The 24,186-nt window shown below is 44.1% G+C and overlaps 1 protein-coding gene across 1 annotated transcript; it reads left to right on the forward strand.

Moving 5' to 3' along the window:
• The first annotated feature begins 2,397 nt into the window (after positions 1–2,397).
• Positions 2,398–15,619, forward strand: LOC120919237 (osteoclast stimulatory transmembrane protein). The gene is made up of 3 exons (XM_040331300.1): positions 2,398–2,486; positions 11,653–12,703; positions 14,928–15,619. Exons 1-3 carry the CDS (start codon positions 2,440–2,442, stop codon positions 15,300–15,302), a joined length of 1,473 nt encoding a protein of 490 aa, XP_040187234.1. The 5' UTR covers positions 2,398–2,439; the 3' UTR covers positions 15,303–15,619.
• Positions 15,620–24,186: the final 8,567 nt, after the last annotated feature.

Here is a 24,186-nt window from a genome sequence, read left to right on the forward strand (position 1 = left end):
ACTTGTAGTCAGAGGTTATATTTGTAAAGTCGCTCAGTTTGTCAAGAAATGCAGAAATCAGCGATTGTTTCACATTAGTCCAGCTTACCATTTAATGTCCAGCCAACATTGAAACATAAACACACACTATATTATCAAAAGTATTGGGACACCTGCCTTTACATGCACACAGTGGTGTAGCGTGGGTTGTCAGCGCCAGGGGCAAGGCAAGTGATTTTGTGCCCCTAAACCTGCAGACTTTTAGCACTCCCCGAGTCCCTTCCCTTCCTACAATAGTACAGACCAGCCTGATTCCTACACTGACCACTACACTAACCTACCTGATTCCTACGCTGACCTACCTGACCACAGCACTGACCCTTGCACTGACCTACTTGATTCCTACACTGACCCTTACACTAACCACTGCACTGACCCTTACACTGACCTACCTGATTCCTACACTGACCACTACACTAACCTACCTGATTCCAACACTGACCACTACACTAACCTACAGGATTCCTATACTGACCACAACACTAACCTACCTGTTTCGTACACTGACCAACCTGTCCACTACACTGACCAACCTGTCAACTACACTGACCACTACACTACTACACTAAGCTACCTGATTCCTACACTGACCATTACACTGACCCCTACACTGACCCTTGCACTAACCTACCTGATTCCTACACTGACCCTTGCACTGACCTAACTGATTCCAACACTGACCACTACACTAACCTACAGGATTCCTATACTGACCACAACACTAACCTACCTGTTTCCTACACTGACCAACCTGTCCACTACACTGACCAACCTGTCAACTACACTGACCACTACACTAAGCTACCTGATTCCTATACTGACCACTACACTAACCTCTACACTGACCTACATGATTCCTATACTGACCTCTACACTAACCTACCTGTCCACGTCACTGACCTACCTAGTTCCTACACTTACCACAAAACTAGCCTACCTGATTCCTACACTGACCTACTTGACCACTACACTAACCTACCTGATTCCTACACTAACCTACCTGATTCCTATACTGACCACTACACTAACCTACCTGATTCATACACTAACCTACCTGATTCCTATACTGACCACTACACTGACCTACCTGATTCCTATACTGACCACTACTATATTGACCTACCTGACCACTACACTGACCTACCTGACCACTACACTAACCTACCTGTCCACTACACTACACTGACCACTACACTAACCTCTACACTGACCTACATGATTCCTATACTGACCTCTACACTAACCTACTTGTCCACTTCACTGACCTACCTGATTCCTACACTTACCACAACACTAAACTACCTGATTCCTACACTGAATTACCCGACTACTACACTTATCTACCTGATTCCTATACTGACCACTACACTGACCAATCTGATTCCTATACTGACCACTACATTGACCTACCCGACCACTACACTACACTGACCACTGCACACATATTGACATGACTGCCCATTTCTTACTTTTATACTTTGATTACCCATTTGTTGCCCACATATTATCGTGGCTGCCCATTTGTTAACCACATATTTTGATTATTGCTCATTTATTACCCACATGTTGTCACGACTGCCCATTTGTTGCCCATATATTGTAATTGTAGCGCCCCTTTCTTTTGGTACAGGCGCTATACTAAAATTAGTGGGGAATGGGAGGGTTAATTTACTCCCATACTCTAATTGTGGAAATTAGGGCTGCTGCCATTTCCAGAATTTGTCCTGTAGGTCAGTCTGCGCTCCAGGGGTGTGGTATCACCCCTGGGCGGCAGTTGGCGCTAGAGGGATTCTGGGGGACCCACCCATATAAATACAAAGAAAAAGTAACAGCAACAGCAAAAACTTCTGCATTCCCAAAGAACTAATCAATAATCACCTTATGATCCTTAGCGCCATCTAGTGGCCATAATGTGGTATTTTCCCCTTACACCCTTAATTTTTTTGTAAGTGGGCAAACTTACAAAATCCGAAGGGGATCAAATAATTAATTATTTTCCCTACTGTATATGGAGTGTGTGGTAGGGGGCTAGGGAATTTTGGGTGGAGGTGGGGTGTGTGTAAATGTGTTGGACAGGGGGATGGTATGGAAGTGTCCAGAGAAGGTAGATATTGAGAATGGAAAGGATGAAAGAAGAGGATTACGGGTCAGAGAGAGTAAAAGAAAACAGTAATTAAAAATAATGCTCTCTGCACTTATTATTTTTTTTAAATAAATGCAAAATATCTTATTCATTTCTAAATAAGTTCCATAGAACATTGAGGGTTTTCCCTGTAGGAGGTTCAGGAAATTCCCAAGTCAGCAGGGAAGGGGTGTCCTGTAACTTCCTAATAAGTGAGTGAGTTTATAATGTTGTGGGACAGCTCAGACAACTCCTGACACTGACACACACTCTCCACGATGGCACCGTACACTCCAACTACTATCAGGATCCTCTCCAAATGCAGGTATGTCTATTCAGATCAACTGTATTGACTTGAAGGCCAACTCCACCCAAAGAAAATGTCAATATTTCAGTTTTTGGTAGGTATGGGTGGTCTGGATCTTTTTTTATCTCTCATGGGACAGCCAGAAAGTGGTAGTTATCTGATTCATGTATTCTTATGAATGAAGAACATCTGGCCTGGAGAGAAAATAGCATAATATTTTTTAACTCACAGGAGAAATAGCTCTGCAATTTTTTTTTTCTTTAGAAATACACCCCCTGAGTTGAGCTCATTGTGAGGAAGCCCTGAGTAACCAATCAGCTATCCTTTTTCAGGACTACTCTTTTAAAGTGCTACATTCGTATTGGCTGTTAATGGCTATGCTATTTTCATGGGTGCCTGCAATTTTTTTTCCATGGGAGGGGCATCATTTTATGGTCACCCAAGCCCCACCCCTTTTTGACAATGTCATTATCACATTATCATGGTCAGAGACTGCAGACGTAGTACAGGAGATGGTCAGAGACTGCAGCCTTACCAGTGCCCATGGAATGCAGCCTGATCAGTGCCCATGGAATGCAGCCTTACCCGTGCCCATGGAATGCAGCCTTACCAGTGCCCATGAAATGCAGCCTGATCAATGCCCATGAAATACAGCCTGATCAGTGTCCATGAAATGCAGGCTTACCAGTGCCCATGAAATGCAGCCTGATCAATGCCCATGAAATACAGCCTGATCAGTGCCCATGAAATGCAGGCTTACCAGTGTCCATGAAATGCAGGCTTACCAGTGCCCATGAAATGAAGCCTGATCAATGCCCATGGAATGCAGCCTGATCAATGCCCATGAAATACAGCCTGATCAGTGCCCATGAAATGCAGGCTTACCAGTGCCCATGAAAGGCAACCTCATCAGTGCCCGTGAAATGCAGCCTGATCAATGCCCGTGAAATGAAAACTGATTAGTGCCCGTGTAATGCAGGCTTTCAAGTGCCCATGAAATGCAGTCTTACCAGTGCCCATGAAATGCAGCCTTACCATTGCCCATGAAAAGCAGCCTGATCAGTGCCCATGAAAAGCAGCCTTACCAGTGCCCGCTACTAAATTTATGAGCGTCTCAATAGTGGGAGCACAAGCATTAAATGGATAGATAAGGGCCAGGTTAATTTGATCGGCTGGCAGACTGGTTGGTGAGTCGAGCTATGGACAGGGGCGGACTGACCATTCGGGCACTCGGCACTGCCCAAGGGCCCCATACCACTAGGGGGCCCCATCAGGGTTGCCAGGCTCAGTAAAACCAGGGACAGTATGTCAAAATTTGTGTTTTTTTACATCTGTCCCTGATATGTCCCTTACCGACATCCTTTTGGTCTAAAAATCCCACGATTATAGCTGCCCCGCCGCTCCAGTACCTTTTCAGTGTGTAAAAAGAATAATTGCGCTAAACCCAAACGTGCACTAGTGATTAAACTAATGACCAAGTGTGTATGCAAAACCACTGTGTCCGTGTTTGATACACAGACTCAGTGGAATCAGGGGGCCAGATGGCCTCTCTGCTAGCAATAATATATATGAATCAAGTGGTCAGTAACATATATAATTGTGAACCATGGCCACAATAATTGTTAAAGGAATGACAAAACATATAGTGATATGAAGTCCATATAGTCCAAAATAATTTTAGAAGATTGTAGGTCCATATAGCAAATGAAGACACCCGTGAAGATTCCAGGAATGTAGTAATAAAACACCAAACGTGAATCCTCCACCAATCGTGCAGCTGCTTACCAGAACTCTGGGTCCTGCCGGACCACTATCAACATATCTCTCAACCAAAGATTTTAAGGCAGCAGTGAGTCCTCCACTTGTACTAGAACCAATCCGTACTCGACGATGGACATAGAAGATAAGACAGAGCTCCACATGGCATAAATTTATTAAAATAATAGTAAAACTATGTACATACAACTCACAATTCAGTTGAAAAAAGACAGCAATTGGCCTGTAACGCCGGCCGGTCGTATCAGGAACAAAGAGCCACTCGTTGGAGTAATGCAAGGGATGGCGTCCACACGTCACTCACTCCACCCGACGCGTTTCGTGACAAGATCACTTCGTCTCGGGGTACGAGTGGCGTGGGAAGCCACCCCTTTATATAAAGACACAATAATAATCAAACAATCAATTGATTTCACTAACCAAGCCTCGCTCCGGGATCCGCACGTGCACCGGAAGTGTATCAGTCTCCATCCGGGTCGCTAAGTTCACCGGAAGTCTATGCTCATAGGTTGCTCAGTATCTCCGCCTAAAAGGGCGGACACTTGCGGTGTATATGATATCCGCCGCAGCGGGGCGTGGTAGGAACACCCAAAAGGCGGGACCATGAACGTCACTGCTCAGGGTTTATTTATTAAAAACAATGTAGTTCCACATACTGAAAAACGGAATAGAAATCCTACACGAGATCACAGTATATGTTACTGGGCAGTATCCAAAACTTACCCCGCGAAAAAACATATAAAAATACGTATAAAATTTTTTTTTTTTTTTTTTTTTTAAAATAAAGATAAATATTAGCTGTCAAACTAAATCGTGACGCCGTGGACCACGTCCTAAGTCATTCGCGCATGCGCCCAACCAATCACCACCAGGCGATTGCGTTCCACATAGAGCGGCTCACGTCTCAGGTCTTAGTACAGCAAGATACCCCCTCCCTCTGGGCCAATGACAAAGGAGGCCCCATGACATTAGGTGTACGACTGCTGTGGATTGAGCCTGACAGCACTGAATACAAAGACTCAGTGCGTCTGTGCAAGTCCTTAAATTAGAACCATATCCTATGTCCAAATGACATGACATAGAATGACTTTACATCGATCATATATTAAATCCATATGTATATATATTAATGAATTAATTAGTGAAAATTAGATCATATATTATTGTGTGAGTGACTACACTGCATAAATGGTTCTAAAACCAAGAAAAGGATTATGTAAAAAAGTATATGAAAAATTAATTAATTAATAAAGATTTTTTAAAAATTATATTATATATTTATATGAATAATTCATATCTAATTTGTGAAAAAAACCACACTGGCCAAAGTGTTTATGAATAAAAGTAATAGTGAAAATTAAATCATTTCTATTATGTGAGAGACCACACTAAACGAAGTGCCATATGTTGGCACACGATTAGTGATTATATCTCAGTGAATACACACTTAGTCCCCAATATGGGGGTGTTAAAGTAGTGAAACCAAAACATAAAAAATGTATAAAAAATGAAAATATAGATTGTTTTATAATCGATGTAAAATTGCAGTTATTAGGCAGGAATGCCCTAACACTTTAAGGCCAATCCCCAACAGCCATCTAGGCTGGTAAATTATTCCATCTAAACAGACAATATAATTGCCCATAAATGAAAAAATTATAAACCATGGATTAAGCATTATTTATGAATGCGTTAATATCAGTATCCACGTTGAGGCCGTGAGGGAGGTAAGTCCTCAATCTGTGGATCCATGCCATTTCAGTTTTGGAAATTTCCCTAATTAGAGAACTTCCCCTCCAGTTCGGCTTATATTTGTCAATGCCCACAAACAAAGTTCCTTCAGGGTTTCTATGATGAACCAAATCGTAATGTCTTGAAACCGAATGATTTGGAAAACCACTTCTTATTTTGGCTATATGTTCATTCAATCTGATTTTAAGTTCTCTTTTAGTCCTCCCCACGTACTGTAACCCACATGGGCATTGAAGTAAGTAAATCACCCCTTTACTGGAGCAGGTGATAAATGGTTTTACTTCATGGGTTCGTCCAGTACTGGTGGAGGAAAAATGAGAGATCTTACGATCTTGACATTTATTTAGAAGGCACACTTGGCAGTTCTTACACCTGTGGTAACCCGTGAGGTTTTGCCAAAAAACTCGTGTTTCATTAGGAGGGTCCTGTACACTTGGGGCCACACTGGCTCCCAGGGATGAGGCTCCTCGAAACACCACAGATGGTCTTACCGGCAACACAGGTGCAAGTACAAGATCACTTTGCAATATATGCCAGTGCTTCCTAATTAGATGTTTGATATTTTGATGTTGTACTGAGAAGGTAGTTATGAATGGTAGAGAAAAGTTATTTCTCTCTTGTTTGGTTTGAACCTTTAACAAGGATTCCCTATTCGTATCTCGGGCAGATTGTACCGCCCGGTCCAATGTCAAAGGATCATAACCCTTCTCTAGGAACTTGTTTGATAAAACAGCAGCCTGAACATCAAAAACGTCAACATCTGTACAGTTGCGTCTGATCCTGGTATATTGTCCTTGAGGGACTGCCTTCAACCATGGACCATAATGGCAACTGTCCAGAGGAATGAACGAGTTCCTATCAGTCGGTTTAAAAAATGTACTGGTGACACACCTTTTCAGTGTGTGTATGTGTATTCTGTGTTTATGTATACTGTGTATGTATGTGTATACTGCGTAGCCCCATAATCTATTGCTTGGGGGCCCCATAATCTCCTATTGCCCGGGGCACCCATAATCTCTTATTGCTCCGGGGGCCCCATAATCTCCTATTGCCCGGGGGCCCCATAATCTCTTATTGCCCCCCGGGGCCCCATGAGTTGTCAGTTCACCCCTGGCTATGAAATGTTCTGTTTTTGTCTTCTCATCCAGCATCACTACCTGACCCCAAAAATGGCTGCAAATTTCCACAAACACAACTCCAAATCCTTGAGTAAAGAATTCTGAGAAGAGTTGAGGCTGTTAATAACGCAAAGGGAGCAATTGGGGCATGATCTTGGATCAGGATGTCCAATAAGCTCATACAGGTGTGACGGTCAGGCGTGCTTAAACCTTTGGCCACATGGTGTACTTTTCTTGGTGCGTTAAACCTTCATTGGAAAAGAATTGTCAGACTCAATTCAATGCATAATGAGTCAAAACATGTGCAGGTTTGAATGGGCCCTTAAAACACATTTACTGTTCAAGTGATGTATTCCATTCCGAGCCAATGCATACATGAAATGAACAGAGAGTCTTTAATAGTGCCATATAATCACCTTTTAATGACCCATTTATTTGGAGCCATTAGATGTCACCTTCCTGAAGCCTTCAAGCTATAGAAAAATCCTCCCTAATGCTGAATACCCTACTTACCAAGCTACAGAACAAAACACAGACTGATAAAACCTCTACCTGGAGCATTTTCAAAACACTAATGTATTTCCGGCCAGCCCTTCACCTATACACAAACAGACAAAGAATGCACAAACACATTAAGCTATTAGAGAGAAAAAAAAACTGCTCTTAACTCATCAAAGCTTAACAGTAAAAAAAAAAAAAAAATGTCCCCAAGAAATAAGGTGGAAGGAGACCTAAACTACGGGTTAAAAAACTATCAAAAAAATTAACGGGGTTGCCCACTTAAAAAACATTTTTTGTATTTGACTTGTTGGACACTGGTAAGATGAACCATACCTCACGTGGCACTTGTCCTGGTTCATTTTCAATAATATAAAAGATAAAAATAGAATATTAAAGTCTCGTACACACGATAGGTTAAACCGATGAAAACGGTCTGACGGACCGTTTTCAATTGGTCAAAACCGATCGTGTGTGGGCCCCATAGGTTATTTAACCTTCGGTTAAAAAAAAGCCAACTTGCTTTAAAATTTAACCAATGGATTGCTAACCGATAGGTCAAAACCGATCGTTAGTATGCAAAACCATCGGTTAAAAACCCGCGCATGCTCAGAATCAAGTCGACGCATGCTTGGAAGCATTGAACTTCGTTTTTTTCAGCACGTCACTGTGTTTTACGTCATCGCGTTCTGACACGATCGGTTATTTAACCTATGGTGTGTATGCGTGACGGACCATCAGTCAGCTTCATCGGTTAACCTAAGACAACTGTCCTTCAGACCGTTTTCATCGGATGGACTGATCGTGTGAACGAGGCTCAAGAGTAGGACTCTCCTGCAATGGTTGCAATTGGATTGAGCTGGAGACTCAAGTAAACATTTTGCTACTGAATTCTCTGAAATAAGGAGATATGTCATTCAGTCTAGTCTACTCTTTCTTCATAAATAAATGTTCCTACATCAGACCCCAAAATATTTGGTGCCACATCCCACAAGATTAAAAAGTGACCAAAAAGGGCTACATAAACACAAGGGCCGGGATTCACATACATTGGCGCATATTAATGCCAGCGTAGTGTATCTAATATACGCTACGCCGACGCAGCTTAATCGCCTACAGGAAGGGGCTGCTGTAGGCGATCGCCTAGGACACGTTACAGGTCCTAGGCGATCTCCTGGCCAATTGAGCGGCGCAGCGCCTGGCCGCGCCGCTCGCGCATGCGCAGTGCCGCTCGCGCATGCGCAGTGGGTGCCCGGCCGTGAAGCCAAAAGCTGTCACGGCCGGGTGCCCACACTGAGAATGAAGACGCCGGCCGGGGAGGGGGGGAGAGGAGCAGAGCCCCGGCCGGCGCGTCGCTGGAGCGCTGGAGCAGGTAAGTGTCTGTTTATTAAAAGCCAGCAGCTACACTTTTTGTTGCTGCTGACTTTTAATAAACATACAAATGGCTGGAACTCCCCTTTAAATCTACGCTGGGTTTCCTTGGCGTAAGCCAGCGTAGGTGGAAGTGGGCGTGAGCCATGCTAATGAGGCGTGACCCCATGCAAATGATGGGCCAAGCGTCATAGAAGTACTTAAAACGAACGGCGCATGCGCCGTCCCATGGACGTATCCCAGTGCACATGTTCAGAATCACGTCGAAACTACTCCCTAAGATACAACGGATCACTGCCTACGACGTGAACGTAACCTACGCCCAGCCCTATTCACGTACTACGTAAACGACGTAAAATACGACGGCTGTGTTCCCTGGTCCATACGTTTGCATGAGTTGCACCTCATATATGGGGAATAACTTTACGCCGGGCGTACGACTTACGTAAACCGCGTATATTATGCGCCGGGCGCATGTACGTTCGTGAATCTACGTATCTCTCTCATTAGCATATGTGAATAGGAAATCAATGGGAGCGCCACTTGCGGCCAGCGTAAATATGCGCCCAAGATACGCCGGCGTAGGAAAGTTACGTCGGTCGGATGAAGCATATTTTCAGGCGTATCTCGGTTTCAGAGTCCGGCGCATAGATACGACGGCGCATATTTACACCTACGCGGCGTATCTCGAGATACGTCGGCGTAAGTGCTTTGTGAATCCGGGCCAAGAAGATATACAAAGATAAAACCACGTAACATGGTAGTGAACCATCACTTAAACCATATCCCAGAGAGCCAAAGGTAAGAGACAAACCAGTCACAAGTACTGTTGCAAAGAGTGTGTCAGAAACCATGAATCAGACCAAGACAGAAGTAGAGTTAAATCACACTTGTTTAATAATAATAATAATAATAATAAGAAGAAAATAAACAGAGTAAGCGTGGTCAAAACATAGCTCAGGTACCGGATCGAATACTCAGACAAGCCAAAGGTCAGGGAGCCAGATATGAACATAATAGAACAGCAAGCCTGGATCAGGAGCCAGAAGGGACATCAGCCAAGCAAAGTCTTCAACAGGAACGCAGGAGAAAGTCTCTGTGATGTTGACCAAGGCGAAGGTAGAGATCATCTGAACTGGAAGGCTTAAGTAGGCAGGACTGACGTGCAGGATCATCAACAGGTGAGTCACTGTGGAGAGATAGGAGCTGCCAATTAGCCGACAGCTTATTGGTGGATTCCCATTTATTAACCGTTCTTGAAATGTTTATACTCCTTATTTTGCTGTGGGAGCCCAGACATTGGATTGAATGTCATTGCGCATTCTATTGTTATCCCTTGTTCAGTCTTGGGTATATCTCTGGAGGTTATTTGATTGAATACACTCTACCTATCTCATGTTCTTTTATGTATAATTGTTTGATAAACAGTTAGTGATACCAACCCCCCCCCCCCCCAGGAAGACATATGCTATTGAAAAGCTGAAATGCGTTGGGTAATATGTACATCTGCCACTTTGGAGTATCATGGATATGGTTCATTACCATTTTTTGTGATTTTATCTTTGCATATGTACTTTTATCTTGTGTAGCCCTCTGAGGTGACTTTTCAATCTTATGAGGTTAATTAGGGCTTTGTAGTTTTTATTAAAACATTTGGTATTTACTTTGGGTGTCTAAAAAGTCTTAGGGCCAGATTCTCAAAGACTTATGATGGTGTATCTCCAGATACGCCGTCGTAAGTCCGAATGGCCGCCGTCGTATCTATGCGCCTGATTCATAGAATCAGTTCCGCATAGATTTGGCCAAGATACGAGTGGCGTAAGTATCCTACGCCGTCATATCTTGGGGTGCATATTTAATATGTAAATGAGCAAGATACGCCGATTCACGAATGTACGTACGCTCGTCGCAATTAGTTATGCCATTTACGTAAGACATACGCCGGCGTAAAGATAAAGCTGGTCTCTAGGTGGCGCAGCCCATGCAAGGTATGGACGTCGGAACAGGCGTATCTTTTTACATCGTTCACGTAAGTCGTACGCGAATAGGGCTGTGCGTAAGTTACGTTCACGTCGTAGGCAGTGTTCGACGTATCTTAGGCTTTGTATCTGATGCATGCGCACTGTGATACGTCCACGGACGGCGCATGCGCCGTTCATTCGAAGCGTCATTTACGTGGGGTCATGCTTAATTTACATAAAACACGCCCACCTCTTCCACATTTGAATTACGCGCGCTTACGCCGGCCGATTTACGCTACGCCGCCGTAACTTAGGACGCAAGTGCTTTGTGAATACAGCACTTGCCTCTCTAAGTAGCGGCGGCGTAGCATAAATAAGATACGCTACGCCCGCACAATGTAATGCCGCCCTATGTGAATCTACGCCTTAGTATCTTCCCTGTTTCCTTTAATGTTATCTAGGTCTTACTTCCTTAAATTGAGTTATCAGTTTATTGTGGACTAATGCTTTAAAAAGGTCCATTTACTTACTACGATTGGAAAGATTGGCTACACTTTTGGGTATGTTTAAATTAGTATATATCTGAATAGGATTATAAAAATATACTCCAGGGAAACAGCCGAATCCTTAGTAGAAATACACATACTGTATAGGAACCAATTTTAACTTGCCATGGCCTTGTAATATGTGTTTCTTTATACCTTACAGATCAGGCTGGGCATATTTTCAGACTGCCATCTATCCAAGAATCCGTGCCTTTGCATTGGAAGTTTCTGAGGCATATTCCATCCCTGTGCCAAGAGACTGGAGGCAAACCTTACTGCTGGTCCTAACGTGTTCCATTATGTCATCTTTATCTGGAATTTTCCTTTTCACCTGGCTATTTCATTCCCTACTCTATGATCATTTTCCTGCCTTCGTGTTGTCTACCATCTTGGCCCTTCTTCTCTGGGGACTCCTCGTCCTTGTTCACCCCATTCGTTGCATGTTGACCATCATAATCCCAACTCTCGGCACCAAACAAGGCTCTCGATTATTGCTGTCGACCTGTTTCATGGTCATAGCTCTGAACATCATTCCTAATATCTTTCAAAACCTCAAAACTATCTTTCAGATATTCCGCTGCATTTCTCAGCACTCTACAGAGCAAATATTAAACTCCACCAAAAGCTTCACAGATCTTGCTCATGATGTGAACAACCTGGTGACAGACACCACCTGCACCATGGAGACACTGAGTGGGAAGTTTGCTCCAGAGGTCAACATTGTAGCCCAAGTCAATGCCTCTGCGGTATCTAATGTGATAGCTCAAGCGGGGAACAGGCTGAAGGTTAACTTTGAAACTGCAGAATCACTTTTCAAGGATATTATGCTTATGGCCAATAGAGTTATGGCTGGGATTTTCATTGTCTACACGTTGGTAGGTGCGACTTGGTACTTACGAAGCTACTTAACCAATATCAAATTTGACAACAAGTACATTACAAGTCAGCTGGAGCAGTTGGCCAAGAAGAAGAAAGTATCAAATCTGGCCAGTGTCTCCTCGATTAAACTGATCAAATCAACAGGATTTAAGATGTCCAAGAAGGAGCTTGGGGCCAGCTTGTTCCGCTGTCTGGTGATTTTGCTGTTTGTCCTACTTACGGTGCTGATCATAACCGCGGACCACATAGTCTTCCACTTTACTGTAGCCGTTGGCCAATGGGTAGATAGTCTACCGTCTCTACAAGTTTTGTTTGATTTGAAATATCAAGCAGATGTAAGTATCATTAAAATAATCCCATTGTGACAGAAATATCTATAAAAATGTCTAGGCAATGGTCCATCTGATCTCTAAGGGGGCATTCAAGTTTAGAATGGTTGAGCCTCTCTTTTGGCAAAGACCACGTGACCAAAGCCCTAGACCAGCAATTCTCAACCAGGGTACAGTGGAACCCTAGGGTTCCTCCAGAGGTGGCTAGGGGTTCCTTGAGCTGTGGCTGATTTACCTCCTGTTTCATAGTGCCTAAATACTTCTGAGCCAATGCCACTTGGAGCAAGTGGTATGACACCAATGATCTTTATAGCTCTCTGTATAAGGGCCATTCTTACCACCACTGTAAAAAAGGGCATTCTTTTCACTGAAGTAAGGGGCATTGTTCCCACTGACCCCCAATGAATGGGTTTTATCAGGGGTTCCCCGAGACCTGAAAATTATTTTAAGGGTTCGTCCGGGGGTAAAAAGGCTGCCCAAGACATTCAGACAATTTATCCCACTGACACCAATCAAGGGGGAAATTTCTCCCACCATCAAAAGGGCACAATTCCTCCCACTGATACCAAAGATTGGGCAGAATTCCTCCCATTGACACCAACAATGGGGCGGAATTTCTTCCACTCACACCAACGATGGGGCAGAATTCCTTCCATTGACACAGATGATGGGGCACTATTCCTTCCACTGACAGCGTGGGGCACTAATCCTCCAAATGACACCAAATATAGGCCATTGTTTACTCCCACTGGACGCTAGGACATTTTCTACTCCCACTGGCTCTAGTCTGGCCCCCCTAAAGCCCAAAAGACAGTAAACTGGCCCTTGGTTTAGAAAGTTTTGAGGTCTCTGCAAAACTAAAAACAAGCCTCTAAGTTTCTTTTGTGATAGGTTCCCATTAAAAGAAGAACTTTGTGGATCGGGGGAAGAGTTACAATATCTGTTTGGTTTCCTTCACTTCCTGTGTGATCACTAGGACGGGAACCAGGTAGAATCTCTCAACTGGGGGGGGGGGCACAGAAATCAACATAACCTGTGTCCTTCTATAGCTTTCCCCTCACTTCCTGCCTAGTGACTGCACAAGAAGGAAAAAGAGAAAATCTCCTCAAATGGAACACAGCAATAAAATCCTGACACAGGGTCTAACCCTTTGTCAGGCTCCAGTAGACTTCAACAAATTGATGGCCGTCTGCACACAGACATCGACTCCCTGTTGCATAAATGTAAATGAGAAAGGTAAAAGATGGCTTCAGCTCTTGTTCTTCACCAGTAGAGAACTTCTCAGACTCGTCTTGCCCTTTTTGGGGCCTCTACAATAAAGCCTCTGTCAGGTCACCTGTGGCCAGATGACAGATGCACCCCGTTGGAGTCAGGAGTGCACCACAAGGTAGAGAACCCTATGGCAGACTGCTGCGGATGGAACACAGAGTGGATATGGGAGGCAGGTCCACTGGAGCACAAACAGGGATCCCACAGGAAGTTTGAGCCCAAGATTCCCCGGGGCGCGGAGTCTAAGATCCAGCAGGTATTCACCAGAGCCTCTAGTTGTGAGGATGGCCTTAGCTGCAACTGAATCCAGGTCGCAGCCCCCAGAGTCCCCTAGCTCACGCTCCGTAGGGCATAGAGGAGAGAGGGGAAGCAGCCATTCAGGATACAAGAGATAGTGAGGGGTAAGCCAAGGTCAGGGCGACAAGCAGACAGGATAAACAAAGGACAGGCCAAAGGTCAGGGTCACAAGCAAACAGGAATAGCAGGGGACAAGCCAAGATCGGAACACAGAGATAAACGTAGCACACGGCAAGCAGGAACCCAAACACACAATGCTTAACAAACAACGTTGATCAGCACGGCTAGCTTGCAGTGCACAGGTTAATATAGTGTTCACTGATAGGGCCTGGGGTGGAGCCATGTTGCAGGAGAGATTACTTAAGCAGCCCGGTGAGAGTGACTGGCCTCTAAGGTGAACACTTGGAGGAGGTAAGCTGACAGACAAACATTCCTGCATATCCATGACATCTTCCAAAAGGGCGAAACGCATCTGAGGAGTTTTTCTACAGGTGGAGAACAGGTGCTGAAGCCATCTTTTACCCTTTTCTTTTACATTCTTTTACATTTATGCAGCAGGGAGTTGGTGTGCAAGCGGCCACCATTTTGTTAAAATCAAACAGCGCTTTCTTGAAGAGTATGTGTGTTTGCTATAAATGGTAATTCATACCTTTTATGTTTGTAGGTGACCGTCTTAGGAGTTTTCAAAGTAAATCATGTCACCTATTCCCGAGTACTTGAGTCAAACGTGACGTTTTTTTCCCCACACTGTACCCGCCCGGCAAGCCCACCAGAGAGCTCCACCACGGCAGCAATCGGTCTCATCTACTGCGTTTTATTTGGTATGGTCTTTTTGGAAGCCTACGCCCAACGCTTCTGCCGAAAGATCTCCGCCACATTTTACAGAAGGAGGGAGGAAGAAAGAGTTCAATACTTGTTAGATCAGATCCAGAAAAAGCTTCAAGATGGTCCACAGAACTCAGAGGGTCAGCACTCTACTGAGGCCAGTGCAGACTTCAGGATTGGAGAATCACCGGTCTCGTTTGTAACACTTCCTTAAGAGAACAATACAGACTTTTATGCCATATTTATTTGATCAGAATAATGTGAATAAATATTTGTAACTATTTATTTATACATACATTAAACCATTACATAGGCAGGCTCTGCTTCCTGCTTAGTAGTGCTGCACAGGGACTGTACTTCACTGCTTCGCTCTCACAGTCTACCAGTTAGGTCCAGGGGCGGATCCAGAGTCTAGTCTTAGAAAATACTTTTTTGGGGGTAAATTTATCGGGGCAATGATTGGTGTTGGCGCTTCAATCATCACGGCATCATGGCTGTTATGGTGTCAGAATGATTGAAGCGCATTACAGGTATTACTATTATTACATTGTTATAAAAAATGAATACCATAATACAGAATCAGTGGGAGCCTCGAGTGCATCACTTGCCACGTCACCTGCCACACGTTGTGGATTGTCACTTGCCATGTCACCTGTCACCAGATGTAGATGTCACCTGTCACCAGATGTCAATTGCCACATCACCTGCCACACGTAGCGGATTGTCACTTGCCACGTCACCTGTCACCAGATGTAGATTTTCACTTTCCACGTCACCTGCCACACGTAGCGGATTGTCACTTGCCACGTCAACTGATGTAGATTGTCACTTGTCACGTCACCTGCCACATGTTGCGGATCGTCACTTGCCACGTCACCTGATGTATATTGTCACTTGCCACGTCACCTGCCACAAGTTGCGGATTGTCATTTGTCACGTCATCTGCCACCAGATGTACATTGAAACTTGCCATGTCGCCTGCCACACATTGCGGATTGTCACTTGCCACGTCACCTGCCACCAGATGTACATTGAAACTTGCCACGTCACCAGATGTAGATTGTCACTTGCCACGTCACCGGCCACCAGATGTAGATTGTCACTTGCCACGTCACCGGCCACCAGATGTAGATTGTCACTTGCCACGTTCCAGAGTCACTCAGCAGATTACCAGTCAGGCAGCAGAGAGATGATGTAATCTAATCTCTCTGCTGCCGCGGATGCCTGCACACAGTGCACAGTGAGGGCGAAACTGCAGGGATGCAGGGCGGGCACCGGGTGGTGAGAGATGATGTCATCTCTCTGCTCCCCCGCCCCCCTGCTCCTTGATTGGCCAGCAGCTGCCCACACACCATCATCGGGCCGAGCCGCACAGATGCTCAACAACGGAGCAGCTCACTGGCTCTCTCACACGCTGAACCACCAGCCGGCTCTCTTTTACCTGCGGAGTCGCCCGTCGGCTCTCTCACCCGCATTCTCGGAGGGGGCAATTGCCCCGTTGCCCCCCTGGATCCTCCCCTGGTTAGGTCTGACTTGACTAAAAGGAACAGACCCTCCAAAGAGGTGACTATTTTAGCAGTCATTAATGTAGGATGCCAATCAAATTTTTTGGGGAAAGTGTAGGGGCCCCCCATGCAGCTGGGGCCCCTGGGCAGTGCCCAGGTGTGCCCTCTCATTAAGACAGCCCTAAGCTCACCCAACACCAGCTATAATTAAAATTTCAATTTTGTGTGGATTTAATGGGGGGGGGGGAAAGTCGCACAGCGTCTTATATATCGATTTTAACAAAACCAAAGTTATTCTTTAAAAATGAGGAAAGATCACATCTAGCCAACTCTTAAGCTGCACACCTGGTCATCTATATCTGAAGAACCCCCCCCCCCCCCCAGAGACCCTCAAGTCCAAGATGGAGAACATCCAAATGCCTGTTCTACATACGCCTTGATTAAGTGGAACATCTGCTGCATCCCCTGTCCTTTCCAGAATGGCATCCATCTCTTCACTTCCCCTTCTCTCTGATTGTCTGTTATAAATATAAGATGAAGCCATTGTCTAAGGCTGCCGAGAAGATCTTGAGCCGAGAATGGTCACAGCTTGACTGTGTTTTATTTAAGACCTGACTTTTAAAGCGAGGCGTATTCCCTAAGACCCCAACCTTTCCGCCTGCTTTCAAATCCTATTTACATAAAGAACAGTGCGATCTGAGAGATATGTCACAATAAAGTGTACCTGTCACCCGGACACAGGGAAGGTGGGCTCTTATATGTAGGGTTGTCCTGCTTTCCAAAGTGCACTACACACTGGATACATGTTTATCATCTATATCTATCTATCTAAGGTTAGGATTAGAGATGATTACCTACAGTATATTATTATTTATTTATCAATTCATCTTTATCTATCTATGTAATCATCTTATGTCAATGGAATAATCTATTGCCTATCTAATGATCTCCTATCTATCTATCTATCTATCTATCTATCTATCTATCTATCTATCTATCTATCTATCTATCTATCTATCTATCTGTCTATCTACTCTATATATATCTAAAGATCTATTATATCTATAAATTGTACTATGTATCTATTTAAATATCTACAATTTCTATCTATCTACTGTATCTATCTATCTATCTATCTACCTATCTATCTATCTATCTATCTATCTATCTATCTATCTATCTATCTATCTATCTATCTATCTATCTGTAACGGAATGACCCGGGACAAACAGAGACTTTGTAAGGATGAGGGGTACTCCTGTACCGGCGTCACCAAGGAGTCTTATGTCTAGGGTCACCTTATGTCCGATAGGGCCATAGGGTGACTGAGAAATGATATCCTAAATTACAGGACAGGGGACATCACTGATAGTTCATATTGCAGGATCTTGAGATATTGCAAGTTGTTGGTTAATTGTGACCCAACCAGTCAATAGTGACTCATTTCTATGATTAGCCCTGGCTAGTGACATGCTAATTGAGTCTGCTTCTGAAAGACCTCTCATTGTGTGATGCTGCTTTGTGTGAATTTTATTGATATAAGATGTGTAATGGAACTTGCCAAGCTGTATGCGGAGACAGAACGTCTGTCTAGGGATGTGGATTGAGAAGAGATCATTGTGTGATGGTGTTTTGTTTGAGTTCTGTTAATGAAGGAATGTGCAGTGATTAGATCATGATAATTATAGGCCGGCGCCGACATGTCTAGAATGTTTAGCAATTAGCCATCTGAAAGTGTATTGAAGCCCTCCCAGGGTGTGGGTGGAGAGTTTGATTGTTCCTGTGCCTTGAAAACTGTATAAAATCGGAGAGTGAACCATTAAAGATGTCTTCATTTTGGAACAAGTACAGAGCTGCGTGTCTCGTCTTGATTCTGGGGAAATGGGATGGATCGGGTCCTGTTGGTTGGAGTGTCGATAAGCTGTCTTGGATGTCATGGAACGTTGTAAATGCTGGTGACCGTTACAGTATCTATTTAAATATCTACAATTTCTATCTATCTACTGTATGTATGTATCTATCTATCTATCTATCTATCTCTAGTCATTCATCTTTATCTATAATTTTTATCATCATGTCTACTGAATAATCTATCGTCTATCTAATGACCTATGTACTATGGGGCAGATTCACAGAGAATTAGATAGGCGCAGCGTATCAGAGATACGCTACGCCACCGTACCTTTCCTGGCGTAATTTCGAATCCTCAACGATTTCGCGCCGTAGTGTATTTCTGGCGGCGGAATTCAAATCGGCGATTAGGGGGCGTGGTTCATTTAAATGAAGCGCGTCCCCGCGCCGATTGAACTGCGCATGCTCCGTATCGAAATTTCCCGCCGTGCTTTGCGCGAAATGACGTTGCAACGACGTCACTTTTTGAACTTGGACGTGAGTTACGTCCATCCCTATTCACGGACGATTTACGGCAAAAAAAAATTCAAATTTCGACGCGGGAACAACGGCCATACTTAACATGGCAAGTCTATCTATACGCCGCAAAATAGCAGCTTTAACTATACACCGGAAAAAAAAGCCGACTAGAGACGACGTAAGAGAATGCGACGGCCGCGCGTACGTTCGTGGATCGTCGGAAAAAGATAATTTGCATACCCGACGCGGAAAACGACGCAAACTCCACCCAGAGGACGCCGAAGTATTGCATCTACGATCCGAAGGCGTACGAAGCCGTACGCCTGTCGGATCGAACCCAGATGCCGTCGTATCTTGGTTTGAGGATTCAAACTAAAGATACGACGCAGGAAATTTGAAAGTACGCCGGCGTATCAGTAGATACGCCGGCGTACTCTCTCTCTGGATCTGGCCCTTTATATCTATCCAAAAATCTATCTATCTATCATAAAAAAAGATCTAAAGATCTACTATCTGTCTGTCCATCTATCTATCTATCTAGGGATAGGATTAGAGACAATTACCTACAGTATATCATTATTTATTTATCTGTCAATCTAATTCTAATAACAAAATAAAAATAAAGCTCTATCTATCTATCTATCTATCTATCTATCTATCTATCTATCTATCTATCTATCTATCTATCTATCTATCTATCTATCGCTTAACACATGACACACGGTTCACAAAGCATTGTGGAGGAATGGGAAAGAGTACATCAGTAGACCTCTGCTTTCAGACATGCTGGGGTAGATTCAGGTAGGGGCGCGCACTGATACGGCGGCGCAGCGTATCGTATTTACGCTACGCCGCCGTAACTTACAGGAGCAAGTGCAGTATTCACAAAGTACTTGCTCCATAATTTGCGGCGGTGTAGCGTAAATGGGGCCGGCGTAAGCGCGCGTAATTGAAATGTGGAAGGGGGCGTGTTTTATGTAAATGTATGATGACCTGATGTGATTGACGTTTTGTAAGGACGGCGCATGCGCCGTCCGTGTACATATCCCAGTGTGCATTGCTTCCAAGTACGGCGCAACGACGTATTGGTTTCAACGTGAACGTAAATTACGTCCAGCCCTATTCGCGAACGACTTATGCAGACAACGTAAAAAATTCAAATTTCGACGTGGAAACGACGTCCATACTTAACATTGCGTGCGCCTCCTAATAGCAGGAACAACCTTACGCCGAAAAAGCCTAACGTAAACGACGTAACTAAATTGCGCCGGGCGTACGTATGTTTGTGAATCGGCGTATCTAGTTAATTTGCATAATCTACGCCGACAACAACGGAAGCGCCCCTAGCGGCCAGCGGCAGAATGCACCCTAAGATACGACGGCGTAAGAGACTTATGCCAGTCGTATCTTAGGCTAATGTCGGCGTATCTAGCTTTCTGAATACAGAAAGTAGATACGCCGGCGCAGCTTTGGAATTACGCGTCGTATCTATGGATACGCCGGCGTAATTCTTTCCTGAATCTACCCCGCTGTCTCTGAATGAAACCTTTGATGGGGCTATAGAAAGAAAGGGGGAGGAGTTACAGCTCCAATCTATTATGTGTGTATACATTTTAAAATACTAAATTTTCATATGTAATATTTCAAATTTACCCAACCAGAAAAAAATAAAAGCTACTTTATCGAATGATATATTTTTAATTCTAACCATAAAAAATGATAAAAGAAAGTATGTAGAAAGTGACAGCCGGAGGACACATATGACACCTAATGTTATGTAGATAGCGGTCGGTAAGCCATCTGCCTGTATGTACACTATACAATTCATCACCTGCCTATAAGGAGAGGCCGGGGTAGAAGTCACAGATAAAACAGTGAATGTAGTCTGGTGATAAGATTGTTTAGTGAATAAATGGACCCTTCAAGGCCATTGACATGTCTTCATAGACACAAAGAGAGCCTCTTATATACAGCAATGTACACAGTACACAGTGTGGGTGACCACAATGCAATGTCAGCTCTCTGGGTAATGTATTGGCAGGACGGTGTTATTACCATGATAGCATAGACATCAGTGAGATATCATGATAATGGGACTAGGAATACAAAGAAGAGATGACATTGATGTGTTATTTATTAGTTCACTCCAAGCACGCAATATTCCCATCACCACACATGCTGTATGGTCAGCGGTTCTCAATTCCATGCTAAGATTCTACCCTGCCTGCCAGGATCCTCAGGATGGCATCAAAGATGACCCTTTGAAAATATAGGCTGCGTTCCCTGGTTCATGCTCACTCCCTATTTAAAGTATTTGTTAAGTCTAGATTTCAAATCCATGCCAGCCCCTCTATTAGAACCTGGCATAACACATTTAAGTCATTTCTAAAAATGAGTGTTGTAAATACCTATTTAGAGCTATCTTCAGGCCGGTCATGTGACTCGCGGCCTGAAGATAGCTCTAAATAGGTATTTACAACACTCATTTTTAGAAATGACTTACATAGTGTGGTATGCCAGGCTCTAATAGAGGGGCTGGCAGCGATCATTGTAGGTCTTTTATTTTATATAACAGCGGAGGGGGGGAGCGGGCAGAGACAGAGACACAGAGAGGGAGCTGACAGGCAGGGAGGAGGGGGTGAGGGGGAGAGAGGAGAGCAAAGAGGACTGCTGCGTAGGGACACACTCTGACCACAGTGGTCAGGGCTCAGCAGATCAGATTTTTGTGGTCAGTACAGAGAGGGGATACAGGAAGTGGCAGGTTCAGGGAGTTTTTTTTTTTTACAGTTTAGAGGGGGGGGGGCAGATTACACAGCACAAGCACTGTGCTGTTTAAACTGCTTTAAGTGACCAGGATCTTATTTTTTTATTTTTTTTGGAGGATTAAAAAATACTTTAACCTCTTGCCGACCGCCCACAGGTCGGCTCGGCTTCGCAAAATCACGTAATATAACGTGATTTTGCATTGCAGCCACTAGGGGCGCGCGCCCCTGGTGCCGATACGAGTGCCCGGCGGGCGCGATAACCGCCGGGCACCCGCTATCGCTTGCTACAGAGCAAGAACCGGGAGCTGTGTGTGTAAACACACAGCTCCCGGTCCTTTCAGGGGGAGAAATGACTGATTGCATGTTCATACAATGTATGAACAGCGATCTGTCATTTCCCCTAGTCAGTCCCACCACCCCTTCAGTTAGAACACAATGAGGGAACATAATTAACCCCTTCCCCGCCCCCTAGTGTTTACCCCTTCCCTGCCAGTGACATTTTTACAGTAATCAATGCATTTTTATAGCACTGATCGCTATAAAAATGCCAATGGTCCCAAAGATGTGTCAAAAGTGTCCGAAGTGTCCGCCATAAGGTCGCAGTACCGATAAAAATCGCAGATCGCCACCATTACTAGTAAAAAAAAAAAATATTCATAAAAATGCCATAAATCTATCCCCTATTTTGTAGACGCTATGGCCCAGATTCTCAGAAGAGATACGACGGCGTATCTCTGAGTTGCGCCATCGTATCTATGCGCCTGATTCTTAGAATCAGTTACGCATAGATATCCATTAGATCCGACAGGCGTAAGTCTTACGCCGTCGGATCGTAATTGCATTTTTTTTTGACCGCTAGGTGGCGCTTTTGTCGAATTCCGCGTTGAGTATGCAAATTAGCTAGATACGCGAATTCCCGAACGTACGCGCGGCGGACGCAGTAAAGTTACGACGTTTACGTTAGGCTTTTCCCGGCGTAAAGTTGCCCCTGCTATATGGTGGCGCAGCCAATGTTAAGTATGGCCGTCGTTCCCGCGTCGAAATTTGAAAAAGTTATGTCGTTTGCGTAACTCGTCCGTGAATGGGGCTAGACGTAATTTACGTCCACGTCGAAACGACGTCATTTGGAGCAATGCACACTGGAATATTTTACAGACGGCGCACGCCCCCTAACCGCCGAATTTGAATTCCGCCCGGTGATTTACGCTACGCCGCCGCAACTTACGGAGCAAGTGCTTTGAGAATACAGCACTTGCCCGTGTAAGTTGCGGCAGGGTAACGTAAATCGGATACGTTACGCCGCCGCATAGATATGCCGATATACAAGAATCTGGGCCTATAACTTTTGCGCAAACCAATCAATAAACGCTTATTGCGATTTTTTTGCGAAAAATATGTAGAAGAATACGTATTGGCCTAAACTGAGGAAACATTTTTTTTTTATATATTTTTGGGGGATATTTATTATAGCAAAAAGTAAAAAATATTCATTTTTTTTCAAAATTGACGCTCTATTTTTGTTTATAGCGGAAAAACAAACAAACACAGAGGTGATCAAATACCACCAAAAGAAAGCTCTATTTGTGGGGGAAAAAGGACGCCAATTTTGTTTGGGAGCCACGTCGCACGACCACGCAATTGTCAGTTAAAGCGACGCAGTGCCAAATCGCAAAAAGTGGCCAGGTCCTTTACCTGCATAAAGGTCCGGGTCTTAAGTGGTTAAAGTTCATGTGCGTGTAAAGGCAGGCGTCCCAATACTTCTGGTAATATAGTGTATGTAGCTATGGTTTCATGTACAGGAAGCCCCAGGGAGAGGAGTCATGCACAAGCTATGGACGGCACAGTGATGATGCTGCTACTCTTACAAGGTAATAGATGAGTTTGCATGGGCACACAGGTGGATTTATATCTTTTGCTGCTATTGAGGAATATAGTTAAATTAACTTTTTGTGCTGGGAGTTCAGCTTTCATTTTTCCACATTCTATTAAAAGAGTTGAGATATAAGTCCCTGAGTCGCTGTAAGTCGCAGAGAGTTAAATGTGTGAGGAACCGAAACAAATTATCCAGCTTTTCAGAAAGTAATTGAGCCGCTGCACAACCTTCATATCCTAAAAATGACCAAAGCCTGGGGATTCCCAGCAGGGCTCGGGTCCGATGATTGGATCCTGCTATAGAGATCTCCACACACCTGGTGGATTTTATTTTCCTCCAAAAGAAGAAAAAAAAATGGTAATTTAGAGGAGAAGTAGGTAAGAAGCTTAACCACTTCCATACCGGGCCAATTCTGACATTCCTTTTCTACATGCTAGAAAATTACTCAGAACTCCCAAACATTACATATATTTTTTTATCAGAGACCCTAGGGAATAAAATGGCGGTCATTGCTATTTTTTATGCCGTACTGTATTTGCGCAGTAATTTATTGGGAAATAAACACTTTCATGAATTAAAATTGCG

Source organism: Rana temporaria, chromosome 12 (genome assembly GCF_905171775.1).
Source record: "Rana temporaria chromosome 12, aRanTem1.1, whole genome shotgun sequence".
Lineage (NCBI taxonomy): Eukaryota > Metazoa > Chordata > Amphibia > Anura > Ranidae > Rana > Rana temporaria.